Here is a 17,394-nt window from a genome sequence, read left to right on the forward strand (position 1 = left end):
TGCGCTCCAACTGCAGTCTGCCTTCTCTCAGATTTGGTGACTGACGCCCAGAATCCACCTTTCCCCTGCCTCGGGTGACCACTCCGTCCTTTCTTCCCACACTCAGCCCCTGGCAGTTAGGTCACAATGTGAAGCAGAATTTGATAGCTTACCCCTTCGCTGCTAAGGTTCCTGGGTGAGCCTCCTGGTGCCAAACCTCATCGTCAGGCTGCCGACGCGGGCGACTCTGCATTATCTCGGCTGCCACTGAGAACATTGCCCCCCGGTTTGCCGCTCCCATCTGCTGTCTAGTGCCCAGGGGGCCGTGTGAAGACTTGTGTTGACTCAGGCCCTGCAGAGATTATTGGACCCCCCATCTGTGTATGTATTTCAGAATAAAAACCGTTAAACCATCCCAAGACAAAAAGGAAAGGAAATCCAGCTCAATTCTGATTTTTCCCACAATGATACTTTGAACGTTATTGGGCACCCTCTCAAGTAGATCCTTCCTCTTCTGCCTTGCCCTTGCCTTGCTGGTGTCCTAAGCATGTGCTTGGTCTGTCTGTGGGTGGTCCAGCACTGGCGCCCCGACATCAACGGGGAAGGAGCTCTTGGAGATGGAGGCACAGAAGCTTTCTTGTCTTCATTTGGTGTCTGGGTCCCGTGTTCCGAAACAGGATGGCGTTTGGCAGAGTCCGAGCCTGAGGCCATCCTCAAAACACGTAGGAACCAATTTGCAGGCTCTTTCGACTTGGCACCCCTCTTGGTGCTCTTCAAAAAATATAGGACTCTCTGTCTCACTGCGGCCTCTCTCTGCTGTCACTACGTATTAGTCAGCTTTGCTGTGGGAACAACCATTCCCCAAACTCTGGGACTTTGAGCACGCTTTTTTTTTTTTTTTTTAAACTCCTCCTCGCTGTTGTTGTGGCTCTCCTCCACGTCTCTTCTCCTTCAGAGGCCGAGGGAGCATCCCTATCTGGGCATGGAATTCTCATAGCAGCAGGAAAAGTGTACGAGAGGTTCTGTTTGGACAAACGCATATCAACGTCTGCTCATGAGCCATTGGCCGAAGCCAGTCACAGGGCCCTGCCAGTGTTCTTTCCAGCCATTCGTCCCAGGTGGCAGCTTTTAGAGGTGCCCTGGCATGGGCGGCAGATGGGTGCCTAACGAAGATCTAGGTCCCTTGGGGATACTTTGGGAGGCTCAGAATACTGAGTGAGCCCCTAACAGTGGTGCGGCTCTTGCAGTCCATAAAAGGACTCTGTAGGGTGGCCTCACCTTTAACAAGATGCTTCCCAGCATCCACCCACCTGGACATGCATCCTCTGCTCATGCCCAGTGGTCATAGTTGGCTTGGGCTGCCCTAACAGAATACCACAGACCTGATGGCTTAAACAACAGACATTTATTTTCTCACAATTCTGGAGGCTGGACGTCCAAAATCAAGGTGTCAGCAGAGTTGGTTTCTGGTGAGGCTTCTCTTCCTGTCCTCACACGGCCTTTTCTCTGTGTGTACGTGCTCCTGCTGTCTCTTCCTCTTCTTATAGGGATCCCAGTGCTATTAGATGAGAGCCTTATTACCTCATTTCACCTTCATTACCTTCCTGAAGGTTTTGGGTCCACAGACAGTCACACTGGGGGTTAGGGCTTCAGCCTGTCAATCAGGGTGGGGCTGGGAGGACACTTCAGCCGGTAGCGCCCAGTATCCCTGGGACAAGGCAGCTTTCACATGCATGATCTAATTTCGTTTTCTCAACAAGCCTGTGAGGAAGTTATCAGCAGCATCATTTCCACTTTACAGATAAGGTGAAGTGACTTGCTAGTTAGTAAGGGATTCTGGACTGGAATCGTTTGACTCCAAATCACATCTTCTTTGAACTGCAGCATGGAGGGTGGGCCTTAGAAGGTTAGAAGTGAAGTACTGAGCACCTCCTGAATTAGTAACTAGAAGGGCTACAGAGTATCCAGAAAACTGTTCACAAAATACTGTTGAGTACAGAATATAGACCATAAAAATAGATGTGCTTTGTGGGTACAAGCCTTGTAAAAGCTGAATAAAACTTGAAAAGGAACAGAAAGTATGATGTACTTGGCCTTCAGGGTGCCAGGGTTCTAGTTCTTTTTGTATTAAAGTTGACCTAAGAAATACATTTTTTTTTTTAAGATTGTATTTTATTTTAGAGAAAGAAAGAAAAAGAGTGAGCATGAGCAGGGGGAGAGGGAGAGGAAGAGTCCCAAGTAGACTCCGCACTGAGTACAGAGCCCGATGTAGGGCTCAGGCCCATGACCCTGAGATCATGACCTGAGCCGAAACCAAGAGTTGAAGGCTTAACCGACTGAGCCACCCAGGCGCCCCAGAGTACGTTTTTAAATAACAGAATCTTAGCTCTCAGCAAGGCTAACGCCATAGTGTTTCACGGGCTTCCTCACTCCAAGTCCACCTCAGCGCCCGGCTTCCCTGACTGAACACTAGCTTGAGCTCATTTCACAAACAAGGCAGGTCCCTGTGAGTCAAAAAGGCTCAGTAGTCCAGTGTCATTTGGAGGGAGATCAGCTACCACAGGGGCAGAGAGTTGTAGTCCACAGTGAGGAAGAGAAGGAAATTAAAATGTTAGCAGAGACCATCCCCCCTACCCCCCAACTGAGTCCAAGTAGCAATACAGGATTCGGGTCCGTGGGGATGAATGCAGAAGAAGCGAGTGTAAATAGCACGTATGTGTATCATAGGAAGTCTGTAAGACGTTCCCAGAACTTTCTGCTTTTTCAGAACCCCTTCTAAAGACTCTCAGCCCCACCTCTGTAGGCTGGCCTCTGAGAGCCCAGTCTGGAGTATTTGTGCTGAGACTCCTCAGTGAAAACGTTGTGTTTTCAAGTACATTTAACATCGCTGTAGTGAATAGTGGTTGCATTACCAGAGAATCCTCCCTTTTATCCTGGAACAAAGCCATCTGTCCCTTCTGTCTACGTGTAAACAGGCTCTGAAAAAGTGTGGGTATGCATCCTCTTGATTTACAAAGGTATTTCGACTTGTCACTCCCTGGAAGAGTGTGCTGTATCGTCTGAGATCAACAGCCTGCTTACCCGTCATGATGGCTGTCTGTCTTCCAGGCCCTCAGAAGTTGTTGCTCCCCAAGATCTCTTTATTTTAGGAGTTAACAGATTCGGGTTGTAAAAATAGATTAGAACCGTTAGACTCAATTAGCCCAGACATTTTATCAGCCCGCTGAGGAGAAATAGGAGTCATCCCCAAATCCAGTGTGAGAAAATCCGTATGTTTAACAAAGAAAAATTAATGACCAATTCTTAGCTAAAAGAAGCTTCCCTGTAAAAACATATTCCATTATGTGATTCCCTTCAGAGTAAGCTAACTATTTACATATGATTCCATTTACATAAAAGAAAAGCTGTTTTCATATGTTTCACAAACACAGCCCTTAACACATCATATGTGTGATATGATGGTACAGCCTAGCGTTTGGTCTTCGACAACCAAAACCAACTTGCCTTCTATGGTGCCTATCTCAAAAATGTTACAAATGTACCCCAAGCCTCCTTAACAAAGGACTTTGGCTTTATTGAGCATGGATTTACCCTGAATCTGTTTATATTTTCACTTGTGCCATGTGGGGGAATAATGAGTTGCACATTTTCAACTTGTGTTGAGGTAGTATTCTCTCTTTGCTTAATTCAGGGGCTACAAACTCAAATGTCTAACATAGTAAGTCAATCCAGGGGTCTGGTATAAGCATTCAAAGCCTGAGAATGGGTGTCCCGCCCAGAGAAAGCAGCCACTCTCGATTTCTGCCCCTTCTGCTACATGGGAATGTGGGACTGGCGTGGCCAAGGGGTTCGGGTTTTTCACTGGAAGCCTCAAACCGGAATTTTTAAACATTGTCAATTCATAAAAAATTTAAAAAGACTCTCTGCAGAACAAATAGTCCATGATCTGTAGGTATCCAGCTTATCTCTATCTTAGATATGCTTCTTGTGCATTTCAGGTGTACTTCTGAGTGTCTGGGGTGTGATGTATGAACCCGTAGTCCCACCTCTGAATTATGACAGCTTTTAATATTATCATTTTTTCAGCTTTCACCTTAACACATAGAAGACTGTTTTAAATTGCTCTGTAACCCTATGGAAACAGCTCCACGTGCTACCTGATTTGATTTGCCTTGACTCGAGGCCCAGTCGTGAACACCTGTAGAAACCTGAAATCAGTCCTTTCATCTGCTGTTGTTACCTGTTGTTGTTCTTGAGGGTGAGTGGCAATTTCATGGTCACGGGCTGACTCCTGTCCCTTCTCTCTGCAGCCCTCCCTTCACCAGGCTGATAGCGTGCGGGGGACCCGCCACCACGGGCTGGTAGAGAGGCCATCCAGGACCCGCTTCCACCCTCTCCATCGAAGGTCCGGGGACAAGCCGGGACGACAAATATCCTTTCTCGTTGTCTGGGCGTGGAGTATGAGTTTTTGAAATGTTTGAAAGGTTTTCAGGACTTATCTTCCCCACGGTTCCCCTTTGGCCTCAAAGCCTTCATTTTATCTGATGAATGGAGGCAATAAAAATAAATGAGTTGGAAACTAGAAACATCTCTGCAGCTAAAAGTTGGAAAGATCATCGCGGGTATTTACTTGATGAAAACATTGATAGAGTTGAGTTAAGGGACATAACATAAACAGCCTGTAACTCAGCCCTGTTGCAAGGCCTCCTCAGCATTTTCTTCAGAAAGTAGCCAGGTCAGAGCTAAACCTGACTTTGAACCAGGTTAGAGAGAGTTAGTCTGTCTAGCTAAAACAGACAGATAAGTGACTTATTTTTATTCCTGCTGACCTGGTGACCTGCCGTTAGAACTTACAGCAGAAATTTCATAGGATCTTCTATTTTTGGAGTTCCAAACTCAGCAAATGACACCTGAGATATAAAGCTGGTAGTTAGGAAAATTCTTACACTGTCCATCGGCCAAATCCTATGCTGTTAAGTAGGAATAAGGAGAAGGAGATTGCAAATTCCCCTGATAATTTCATTTATTGGGGGCCGGGGCTCGGGGGGTGGGGGGAGGTCACCGCTGGGCCACCAGCTCTGTGCTCAGGGCTTCAGGGACACAGAGCTGAGCTGGGTTTTGTGGAGGTTTTGTGGGAGCGGACAGAGAAGCAGTGTGCCAGGAGGGCGGGCGCTCTCCCTGCACGCTCCTCACGGGTGGAGGAGGGCACAGGAAGGCGGGGTGAGGGTTACTGCAGAGCCAAATTCCTGGCAGTGATGGTGGAGCTGGCTTCACGAGAAACCAGGAAGTGGGGGGAGGGCACGCATGTTTGCTGAGCACCTACCCATGCCAGGCACTGTGCTGGGCAATTGATGTGTCATGTAGTCCTCAAGACTCACTGAATAGTTCGTTTTTTTTAAACTCCCGTTTTCCAAGGAGGAAACTGAGCGTCAAAGTCACTTGTCCGAGATTCCACTGCTGAGGTTGGAAGGGCACAGATTCAGCCCCGGGGCAAGCTGAGCCCCTGCCTGGGCCTCTCCCCGCTCAGGGGACCACTCGGTGGGTCGGCCCGGGACCCCCCGTCAAGAGAGGCCCTGTGGGAGGAGCTGTGGGACCCACACAGGGAACCAGGACCTCTCCTGCCTCCCCCACCCCCATTTCTTGCTGTTTCCCATTTGGAGGCAGGGATAGTGACTGTGACCAAACTGTTTCCACGTTTGGTCCACGAGAGACGCTGACTTGTAGTCTTTGTGGATTTCGTGACCACTGTCAGGGATGGTGGGGATGACGGCTGAGTCCGCGGGTTTCCTTCTGGAATTGTCCTAACTTCCATAGAATCCAGCCGGTTCTTCCGCTAGTGCACATGTGTGGTTGGACTAAGTACATCAGACCGTTGTCTAGATGGCTGGGAGTTTTCAGGCAAAAGGCTTTGAGAGTTTCTTTGTTTGATTTAACAATATGTTTTTCTCCAATTTTCCATTCTTTTTTTCTCCTGTAGGTGTTCTCTCTAAATATGATAATATACACGTGCCATATTTATAAATACATATTTGTAGCTATCTCAGATCCTTTTTGCAGCAAGTGTGGTCTAGGTATATACATAATGTTCACTGCTTCTCTAACTGAAGGAATAACTTAGAAGACGAGGGGATCAAAGGAAAGTGTCAGAGGGGGATATTCATTCACTGAAAAATAATTTACGTATTCACAGTGTCAGGCCCCGTTTAGACACTGTAGGTGTAACGGCGAGCATGATATGCTCCCTGCCCTCACGGCGCTCACAGTGATCACAGCACAGTGTGGAGAGCTGTAGCTGAGACCACGCGGGCTGTGTGAGCTCGTAGGAGGGGTAGCCTGGACCAGTGTTGGGGGGCCAGAGAAGGCGTCCTGGAGGTAAATCTGAGGCTTGAGGAAGCAACAAGTAAGGGGATAATGCATTCATGTATTCAGCAAATAGCTACAGTGTCTCTTCTCCGTATAAGTACTGTTCTTTTTTTTTTAAGGTTTTATTTATTTATTTGAGAGAGAGCATGAGCAGGGGGAGAGGCAGAGGGAGAAGCAGGCTACGCGCTGAGCAGGGAGCCCGACACGGGGATTGATCCCAGGACCCTGGGATCACGACCTGAGCCGAAGGCAGACGCTTAACGACTGAGTCACCCAGGTGGCCCTGTACAAGTATTGTTCTAAGCACAGGAGACTCGGTGGTGAATAAGACATGTCCCTGCCTTCATGCGTGTACAGTCTGGAGGAGGGGACAGACAGCAAACAGTACAGCAATGATTAAGGCAAATGACCGCACATGGTGCTAAGTGGTACAGAGAGAGGAAGACAGCTGGAGAGGGAACATTCCAGGCAGAGGGAATGTCTTGTGCAGAGTCGTGGAAGGAGTGACTACACCGTATGTTCAGGGGACTCTGTCTCCTTCCAGTTACACCCTATTTATCATAGGGTGTAACTTGACCCCATGGACGAGTCACCTTGTGACAGCAACAGCAAAAAGCAGGTCACCTCCAAAGGGGAGGGGAAGCAAAAACTAAATATGCAGATAAATTAAAGTTCATCACACAGTACAGGTCTGAAACATCTCTCCATATGCTCTTCCTAAGCATCTGGCTGGGGCCCGGGGGCTGGACATCTGCTCGTTCAAAAAAGCTTAGGCCTGTCCCTAAATGGACAGGGGGTCTCTCCTGCAGAATCAAGGGACCATGAGTCCCATGAAATATAGGAGAGGGATGATTTTATGTCGAAGATGCTAATAGATTCAGGAGAACTTAGAGAAAGATTCCATCTTTCCTTTCATGGCCACATTCATTTGATTTAGAAATAATTTGCTTAAAATGGTGGCCTTTCACGTGTGTGTCTGTTACCTCCCTAACGCCTCTTACCCACTCTGTCCTTTGCAAGTGTTAACACTGTTTTGAACAGTTTGTTAGGACAAAGAGAAAAAATGTATTCAGACTTGTCTTCTTACAGCTGTTTCTTGGCTTGGAAGTTATTTTAGAAGGGGCAGACCAGCCTAGACAAGGGTTCAGTCCTATGATACATAAAATGAACATTGTTTCATAAATATTCTGGCTTCCGCCCAGAGCAGGCAGCTAGAGCAAAGCAGAGCTTGGGCTGGGGAGATTCCTTCTGCAGTGGGCGGCCATGGCATCCGAGAAGGCGAGGGCCGTGGGCTTTGTTGCTGGCATGGGTGGCCGCCACAGGCAAAGATCAGGACGCTGTCCCTCTGGACTCTGGCCTGGGGCCACCCTCAGGGCACAGGAGAGGCCCTGCCTGGTCCCTGGCTGGGGCCTGAGCTTGAGAACTCAGAATACAGGCTCTTCTACCCTTTTGCAAGTGCTCATGCCTTCAGCAGCCCTCCTCACTCCTCGAGGGCATTAGACAAGGGTCCCAAACCCCATCTTGCTGAATTTCTGAACAATTAACATAAATATTATCCCCGTGGATAATAACAGTGAGAAAGAAGGGGACACACTGAAGAATAATAGAAAATGCCTTCCTCTAAATGTATTTTTAGAAAGCGAGAAAAAGAGTGAATGTCTGGGAAATTTCTGATTTATATTCCCAACAAGGTTCAAGAGTACATTGCATCTGAGAAACCAGCATGGACGGTCGTGAAGAGAGGCATTAAGACCGGCCAAAGTTAGGAATGGCTTCCCTCTTTGGAACAGGCTTTGCTTTGATTCTTTTCATACAATGAGATGAAAATTTTAGGGCGCTGGTTTATAGAACACTGTTTCTTTGACACGCAGGGTGTTGTTAGGTTTGAGGCAACGCTACTCTCCGTCCCCCCACCCTGAGCTTCACAGTTGAGGTTAGGGTTCCAAGAAGCCCTGCAGTTAAGAAACGGTCTCTTCACCCAGGACTGACAGAATTTATTGGATCACAACACCCAATTTTTACCTAATACCCATCAGTGATTTCCATTGTGAAGGACAAGGAAACGGCTGGGGTGTAGAGTTTTCAGGGGAACCGAGTCAGACTTCAGAATTCCCCATGCCACCTAGCTGTCACGCGTGTGCCTAGGGAAGCAGGAGGACGTTCTCATACACGCGAGGACTCCAGAGGGTCCCACTCCTACACGTCCCTTAACGTTTGATTTTAAGATGTATTCTAGCAGGACATAGTCGGAGGCAAAAAGGACAAGAGGAAGTAGCGTGATGGCAAAGACATGATTGAGAAATGAGGAAGGAACCCAACTGTGACCAGCTTTAGGTCTTCAATCTGACCCTGGAACTCGTCTTGGTGGGCGGGTTCTATTAAGCTGACTCGGAGTTCCCTCGCCCCGCCAGCTACACGGGAGGTCACAAGCCTGCCCCGCGAGCGCCGGCCCGGGAGGACCCAGAGTCCTCGAGGCTAGGAGACAATGTGGCCAGCGTCCAGGCTGCCTCCAGCAGGCCACTCCTGAGCACTGCCCCAGGTGCACTTACTACAGGGGAACAGGAAGCCAAAAGAAGAAGCCTGGCTGTGCTCTCCAACCACGAGGCAGGGAGCACAGAAAAGACACAGGGTGGAACTCTCTGGCGCTTCTGTGGCTCAGTGACTCCACCCATGGGTACGTGGGCCAACAGATGTCCTGTCTTATCAGCAGAAGAGCTACTCCCCTTCCTTTGGGGAAGAGTGAGTAAGAAGCTTCCCTCTGCAGCTGCCCATGGGGAGAAGGAGTTAGGGGCGCCCCTTTGTCACTGGGTTGAGGCAGGAACATGAGGAGGAGTTTCCTCTCCAGAGCTGTAGGCACTTGGGGAGCACCTCGGTCAGGGAAATACTGAAATACGGGCGGGCAGGCTAGAAAAGGGGCAGAGGCGCCAGGGAGGAGGAGGAGGAGGTTTTCAGGTGGAGTCTGAAGTACTTTTGTTGTGAAGCTGAAGGGGCAGCAGGAGACTCAGACTTGGGGTCCACACACTATTGGCAGCCGGGGGTCTGGGTTTGTGACTTGCTGCACTCCCAGGGCCGCCTCGAGCCAGAGGCCGGGGTGGGGCTGACCCAGGCGAGCTTGGGGGGGCCCGGCTCTGTGTCCTCGGCACACCGCCCCAAGTGTCTCCAGCCTCCGGGGCTGCCCCCGCTGCGGGGTACCCAGCAATTCTGCGGCCCTTCTCCCCAGCAGCTCCCTGGGGAGAGGCTGCGAGGCCGCAGAACTCCGGGAGTGGCAGGATTGGAGGCAGAGGAGGAGGCCGCAAAGGAGCCGGGAAGGAGTGCATTGGGTGGGGCAGATACAGAGGTGCAGGTAGAAACCTCTTTATCGTAGGCTAACTGACTGGGGCGGGGGTGGGGGCGGGGGGGGTTGGCCGAGGAGCTGGTCTGGCTGGCTGAAAACCCTGTGTTTCTCTGGTTGCTGGCAGCTGGTAGGCATTCCAAAAATGTTTGTTGAATTAATGGTAAATTCAGGTTTACAAATAAGGCTATTTTCCCCATCCTAAGGTGGTTCTGTAGGACCTATCAGTGTGGTGGAGTAGTCAGAGCCACCTGAATGAACCTTTCGGAAATCTGCAGAAGAAGAAGTGAACCTTTTCTAGGTTTCCCTTTGGTTGACTTTTTTTTTTTTTAATATTTTATTTATTTATTTGATAGAGCGGGAGAGCACAAGCAGGGGGAGCAGCAGGGAGAGGGAGAGGGAGAAGCAGGCTCCTCCCCAAGCGGGGAGCCCGATGTGGGACTCAGTCCCAGGACCCTGGGATCATGACCTGAGCTGAAGGCAGACGCTTCACGACGGAGCCACCCAGGCGCCCCACCCTTCGGTTGACTTTAACTGTCAGACGATAATAACATTAGTGGTTCTCTTGATGCCAACAGTTCTTGGTTTTTTTGGTTTTTTTTTAAGATTTTATTTATTTATTTGAGAGAGAGAATGAGATAGAGAGAGAGCGCACATGAGAGGGGGGAGGGGCAGGGGAGAAGCAGACTCCCTGCCGAGCAGGGAGCCCGATGCAGGACTTAATCCCGGGACTCCAGGATCATGACCTGAGCCGAAGGCAGTCGCCCAACCAACTGAGCCACCCAGGCGCCCCAGTTCTTGGGTTTTTTAATATTCAATAAATGAGACGTGACAGTGAGAATTAAGAATGCTCAGAGGTCACATCTTTTCACATTTGATGCCTCAGCCTGGTCGTATTAAAAATCCCAGCCAGGAATGGTGGCGCGCCCGGGCCCTGGCCCCTCGGGAGGCTGAGGGGGGCACAACTTGAGCTCGGGACTCTGGGGTGTAGTGCGCCATGCCGGTCAGGTGTCTGGGCTAAGTTCTGCACCAACACGGTGACCTGCAGGAGTGGGGGACCACCCGGTTACCTTAGGAGGGGCAAAGCTGCCCAGGGCAGAACAGAGCAGGTCAGCAGGGGGATGGCTCCTGTCAAGAGCCGCTGCACTCCAGCCTGGGCAACATAGCCAGGCGCCCATAAAAAACAAATTTGAGGAAATCACTACATTTCATGTTGTTAATATACATCGGAAAGCTTAAAATGCAAACTGGAACCTTGACGTTGAAGTAATCGGTGTTTGACCATCATGTTCCTGTTCTATCCCTGCACACTGAGTTGTGTTAGCTTTTCTGGATGGAGATTCATCAAACTGCAGGAAAGGGAAAGATAGATAACCACAGGTAGTGGGAGTCAGCACCTCCTCGCTAATGGCTCTGTTGGCCAAGATGCTGGAGTGTTTCGTCTCAGGGGGAGGGGGAGCTGCTTATTTCATGACCACCTTCGCCTCTTCTGTCTCCTCCTGCACTATTCCAGTCTGCCCTTCGTCTACGTGAAGCCTAATAGTTAATGTTGAAGAAACGGTACTCTGTTGAAAATCCTCTCTTCTATTGTATTGACTTTGATTCAGATGAAGGAATAAGCTAACTGGATAGGACAAAATGAATACACAGAAAGTGAAACTTGGGATCATAACGCTTCTCCTCAGAGAGGACGCCGTTCACACCAAATCATTGGGAACCTATGAGTGACACCTCGTATGAGTGCCAGATTCTGGGACGCCCAGGCCAGACCTGCATGATAGGCCCCTCCCCTCCCTCCTGAGCCCAAGCAGATGACAGCTTCTATATAGAATCATTAAAGATTTTTTAGCAGGAGAATATTATGATTTAAAAAAAATTTTTTAAAGATTTATTTATTTTTAGAGAGAGAGAAAGAACAGGAGGGGGGGCAAAGGGAGAGGGAAACCCAAGCAGACTCCACACTGAGTGCGGAGCCTGACACGGGGCTCAGTCTCCCAACCCTGAGATCACAACCCTGAGCACATGACAAATCTAATGCAGCTCTCTTTTGGTTATAAGTAATGGGAATCCTCCGCTTGAGAAAAGGAAACTCACTGGCTTATGTCATTGGAAGCCCAAGGGCTAGATCCAGGGCTCATACAGTATCATCAAGACTGTATCTGTGAGCTGCCACGTCTGTGTTGACTTCCCGCAAGGACAGGCTTTCTCTTGCAGAGCTTTACAGGACTTTCAGGCTCACCACCCCAACCGAGGGCACTCCCTTGTCTCATCTGAGGCTCTCTTGGGCTTGTTTGTGTCATGAGCCCGTCCCTGAGCCAATCACTGTTTCCAGGGGTATAAGGTACCTTGACTGGAAATACTGAGCCTGGTACATCCCCCGGGACAGAGGGGCCCGCACCGAAGGACGTCCTCACCAGGTTTGGGGTGAAGGGTGGGGGCAGTTCTTGTAAACAAAAGATGCTATGCAGGCAAAAAAAAAAAAAAAAAAAGAAGACCCCACATAAATCACAAAGAGGGCACTGGTGGGAAGAATAGGTTTTCCAGAGGAAGTTTATCAGAGAGAGCATGAAGAACTGTTGGTGTAGAGAGAGATAAGAACCAGAAACTTGGGTGTTTAACTCTCCACAGTTCTGGCTTCTTCATTCTGCTTCAGCCTTCCATTAATTTTATTTTTCCTTTATTAAAAAATTTCACTTTGATGGTAGTACTTTCGGAGCCAATTACTCCTCACAGCCCCTGGATGAGAGTTGGCCAAGGTAAGCAAGCTGTGTTTTAAAAGCTATGGTGGGCACGTGTTGTTTGTCGATTTCACTTTCTCTTATCTTTTTTTTTCTTTTTTTTATTCTTATGTTAATCCCCATACATTACATCATTAGTTTTAGATGAAGTGTTCCGTGATTCATTGTTTGTGCATAACACCCAGTGCTCCATGCAGAACGTGCCCTCCTTAATACCCACCACCAGGCTAACCCATCCTCCCACCCCCCTCCCCTCTAGAACCCTCAGTTTGTTTTTCAGAGTCCATCGTCTCTCATGGTTCGTCTACCCCTCCGATTTCCCCTGCTTCATTCTTCCCCTCCCGCTACCTTCTTCTTCTTCTTCTTTTTTTTTCTTAACATATATTGCATTATTTGTTTCAGAGGTACAGATCTGAGATTCAACAGTCTTGCACAATTCACAGCGCTTACCAGAGCACATACCCTCCTTAGTGTCTATCACCCAGTCACCCCATCCCTCCCACCCCACCCCCCACTCCAACAACCCTCAGTTTGTTTCCTGCGATTAAGAATTCCTCATATCAGTGAGATCATATGATACATGTCTTTCTCTGTTTGACTTATTTCACTCAACATAATACCCTCCAGTTCCATCCACATCACTGCAAATGGCAAGATCTCATTCCTTTTGATGGCTGCATAATATTTGGAAGTTTCTGATATAAATCATAGAATCTTATTTTCTCTTAGAAAACTTAGGTCTTTCAGGTAGACTCATAGGCTGATATGGAAGTCTAAGATGAAAAATCATTTTAAAAATCTAGATCTTCGTATTTAAAATCAAATGGAAAACACACTTGGACTACATCTACCCGTAGGATATCCTGATTTGGTATTCTTTTATTTGAGACATGGAAAAACAACTGTCTTTGCTCAGGGTGTCTTAGCCGTTGGAAGGAGTGAAAGATTTAATAAGCCTCTTAAAATGTAATTTGCACAGTGGATTTGATTTGGGTCTCTGAGTATTTTTGTATACAGAGGATATATGCCCCCCAAAATGGAGTATTTTTGAGTATAGAGGGTGATAGAACCTAAAACTAACTGTAAAGACTGGTGTATCCGTTGCTTGCGTGGTATCATTCTCAGATCACCAAGTCAGATTTAGGAGACATTGGAAGTGGACGTTTCACAAGAGAGACATTCAGCGTGCTCTCTGCGTTGAGGTTGACTCTCCTTCCGCTCTCTGGGCAAACCCTGACTGAGCACTTACGGTGAGCAATGTAGTCAGGACCTGGCAAGTCCATATGAGGATGAGTAACAGCAGGCTCCTGCCTCCACGCCGGTTTCAGCTGCCCTCAAGAATCCCGGGATCCAAGGTCGTGGGATAAATACGATAATCGTATTTTCAGTCATAAAAAGACATCTCCAGGCTGATATTTTGAAAATGTGTATCCAAGGAAAAAATGTTTGCAGCTGCCCAGAGCACCGGGAGTAGTGAGAGCAGTGTTTTCGTGAACTGGACCCCTGGGCCAGTTGCGTTCCTCCTCGTGGCTGTCTCCGGGAAGGCAGTTTTCACCTCCAGGATTGTCAGGGCTCCCCCTGCACGCACTCTCGGGGTGTGTGCCGAGCAGTGACTTTTTACACATCTGGACTGAGACCTCATATCCCCTAGAGAGGAGTCGGTCATGGATTTTGAACTATTGCAAAGATGCTTGTCGGCCCTTTTTAAGACAAAACAAAACCAAAGCCCCATATGTGCCCCGCTAGCTAATCCTGTTCTCATGGATTTGTGGTGGTTTTTAATCATGGAAATCAGGAGTCATAGGAATCGGAGAGATCACTCAGTCTGACCTCATTTTAACAATGTTGAGCAAAATGAACGAGGCATGGAGTGTTTGAAGTGACTTTCCCCAGGTGAGTAGAAGAGCCAGTTCTCAAACTCAGGCCCGAGGCTCCCCTTTGCTCCTGTGAATTGAATGTCTTTACTTTTCCTGTCATTCTGGTTTTTAAAGGCAGCAACATCCTTGGAAAGAAGAAAAGCACCCTGGATTCAGGCTGACATCTGCTCTTAACAGGTACCCGGGTTGATTGCTAGTAGAAAGAAATTTAAAGAAGACCAATCGATTTGATTGTCCTGATGTTCTTTATATATTTTCCAGTTGCCAGAGGATATTCATGTCACATGTGTTTATAGGAAGTATTTTTTAGCCTAAGTCTCCCACCATTTATTGACTGTCTGCACAGATAGTACCGAATAGAGGGGGCCCCGGGGGGACTACAGGGTTGGCTCTTACTGTGACTTTGACTAAGTTATATAACTTCTCTGTGCCCCAGTTTACTCATCTGGAAAAGGTAGATAACCATACCTCTCTCAAGGGGTGGTTGTGAGGATCAGCTAAGATCTGTAAGAAACAGGGGGAAGCATTAGCACGCAGCCAACATTAGCTCGTGTCGTGATCGATCTGGGCTGGACTCCAGTGCTGAGTGTTCTGTGGAGGTCAGTCAGTCCTGACAGCATCCTTCAAGAATGAATATTATTTTCTGTTTTCAGAGATTAAATGACCTGTCCAAGGCAACATAGCTAACATGTGATGGAACTGGGTTTTTTTTTTTTAAACCGTTTATAGTGCAAAATATAAAACATACACAAAAGAGAAAAGCATTACCAGAAGGCCCCGTGCCCACGCTTCAGCTCTGGTCCTCATCCGAGTACTGCCATCTACCCCCACCCCTCTCCCACCCCCACCCCACCCCCGCTAGATAGACTATTGCACCTCTAAACGTCTCTAACAGGAGAGGTTGCTAAGAACTTCTTTTAAAGAAAACACAACCACAATGCCATTATCACACTTAACAAAACTAACAGCGATTCCTTAATATTAGCCAATACCCAGGCTGTATACAGATTTTCCCAGTTGTCTCTGTGCATTTGACTGATACTCTCTTGCGCCTCTTTGCATCTGTAAAGGAGCTGGAATCCAAACCCAGGGGTCTCTGATCCCCGGGCCCGTGCTCTTCCTGCTGCCTCACACGGCTTCCGAACCGTTCCCCCCTCCCTGTACCCTTGTCTGAACACAACACTGCCACGGTGCCCCGTCCGGCCACACGGCTTAATGGCCACCTGAGGCTGTCACCTGGAACAGACCACAGAGAAGCATGTTAGGCTAATTTGAAGTCTCTCACAAGTTCTTTTTATGGCAGATAGTTTGAGCCTTGGATGAGAAAAAGTAAGTAATCATCCCTTAGAGTTGAGGCTATGTAGAAATTGGAGCCATGTGGGGCAATTTCCACAATTTGCTATAGATCAGGGGTTCCCAGACTTTTTGCCTTAGGACTCCTCGACAGTCTTAAAAACCATTGAGGCCCTCAAAGAGTGTTTGCGTACAAGGCTGTGGCTGATAGTTATCTATTGACATTGGAAATGAAATTGAGAGATTCATAAAGGATACTTGTTAATTTAAAAATTAAAAAATAGCAGTAATAAACTCTTTACACGTCAACATAAAAGGTACCTTTTTTTAGGAAGCGCAGTTATATTTTCTGAAACAAAGAAGAATTTATTGAGAAGAGTGGCATTGTTGTGCCTTTTACAAATGTCTTGAAGATAGCTGGCTTCTCTGTTTATGCGTTCTGTCCACGGTGACCTCACAACCTCACCGTTGGCAACTCTGCCGTGCTCGTAAGAGAATGAGAGCAGAAGGGCAAAGAACGTTTAGCATTATTTTCAAAGTTGTCTCGACCTTGCATGCTCCCTGAACCACTGCTGTCAGGGACCCTTCATACAGGAGGACTTACTCTCAGATGGAGAGAATCTGGTGCAGAGAACGCGCTGGTCCCAGCTGTCTTCTGGGTGGCAAGGGAGAATGGGAAGCTCCTTAGGGGAAGCTGTGAATCCACACTCTGCATTGTTGAAATAGATCATCATGCCCTTAGCTTCAAAGTGTGGCTATCCAGGTACAGATTAAAATCTTTTTGGGTGTGGGCGATCCTCAGAGGCTGTTATTGATGTGAGGGCCTTTCAGGTAGGTTCAGACTCCTCATCTTAACGGTGCTTGACTTCTCTCCTTTGGTAATTTTCAGCAAAGAATATTGCATTCTTACTAAGGAAAAATGGATTTTCAGTCAGACTCTCTCCTCCTCCCCTTAGGACCAATTCTGATTCCGCTCTTCACACGAGTGCTCTGAGCGCCAAGCCCCAGGACCCCTATGGAGGAGGGGGCCAGTCGGCCTGGCCTGCCCCATACATGGGTAAGACACACAGGCCCCCTGCTCACAGCGTCTGTGCTTTCTCATTCTGTTTGGAATGACTCGAGCTCCAGGATTTGGCCCTCAGTCACCTCTGTCGGCCCCGTGAACCACTCTTGATGTGTCTTCCTTTCCCTGTTTCTTCCTCTCTGATCTACCCCAGCCTACCTGACCAACACCCTTGGCTTTGTTGTCATTTCTGTGGGGCCATCCTTGACCTTCCTCCCTTTGCCAGCCCAGAACTACCCGTGTCCTTGTCACATGCCAGAGTTCCTCCGGGCTCAGGCCTATCTTGGCAGCTGTGCCACTCGACTGCCTTCTCTCCCCCTGCTCAGTGGGGATTTCTTGAAAAGTCAGCATCTTAATGGCCTTACCGCCAGCACGGTGCCCGGCACAGAGGAACCCTCAGTGATGGAGAAATTACCCAGTGGCTTGCAGGCACAGAGCCCCTGCTAGAACACGTGCTAGGTGCTGACATCTCACCTGCCAGGAACCGAACCTGGCTCGCTAAGACGCACTCCACGCCTGCCTTTCCTTCCGGGGTGATAATCTAGTAGGAACAATGGTCTTGAATTACCCGTTTCATAGGCAGATTGACTCTTGTCCACAAACACTTAGGGCTAGGTGTTTGGTCTTAAACCGGGAATAAATAAATCTCGGTCAAGATAATCCAGCCTTTCTGGTTTTCTTTATTTTTCAGACCATTTGAACTTGAAATAGTCTCTGTCCAGAGAACGTTCAAGGTCTTATTCCTTGCAC

At 48.3% G+C, this 17,394-nt stretch overlaps 1 protein-coding gene across 4 annotated transcripts in view; it reads left to right on the plus strand.

Moving 5' to 3' along the window:
• CRTC3 (CREB regulated transcription coactivator 3) overlaps positions 1-17,394 on the plus strand; it is a 100,958-nt gene that overhangs the window by 55,728 nt on the left and 27,836 nt on the right. For all 4 annotated transcript variants that reach the window (XM_045899363.3, XM_045899364.3, XM_054513300.2 and 1 more), the window contains 4 exons: positions 4,290-4,409; positions 12,368-12,429; positions 14,403-14,465; positions 16,538-16,638. In XM_045899363.3, coding sequence (XP_045755319.1) covers positions 4,290-4,409; positions 12,368-12,429; positions 14,403-14,465; positions 16,538-16,638 — 346 coding nt within the window. The remainder of the gene's footprint in view (positions 1-4,289; positions 4,410-12,367; positions 12,430-14,402; positions 14,466-16,537; positions 16,639-17,394) is intronic.

This window comes from Mirounga angustirostris, unplaced genomic scaffold (assembly GCF_029215605.1).
Source record: "Mirounga angustirostris isolate CCGP_5_RB_7025 unplaced genomic scaffold, mMirAng1.0.hap1 SCAF_9, whole genome shotgun sequence".
Lineage (NCBI taxonomy): Eukaryota > Metazoa > Chordata > Mammalia > Carnivora > Phocidae > Mirounga > Mirounga angustirostris.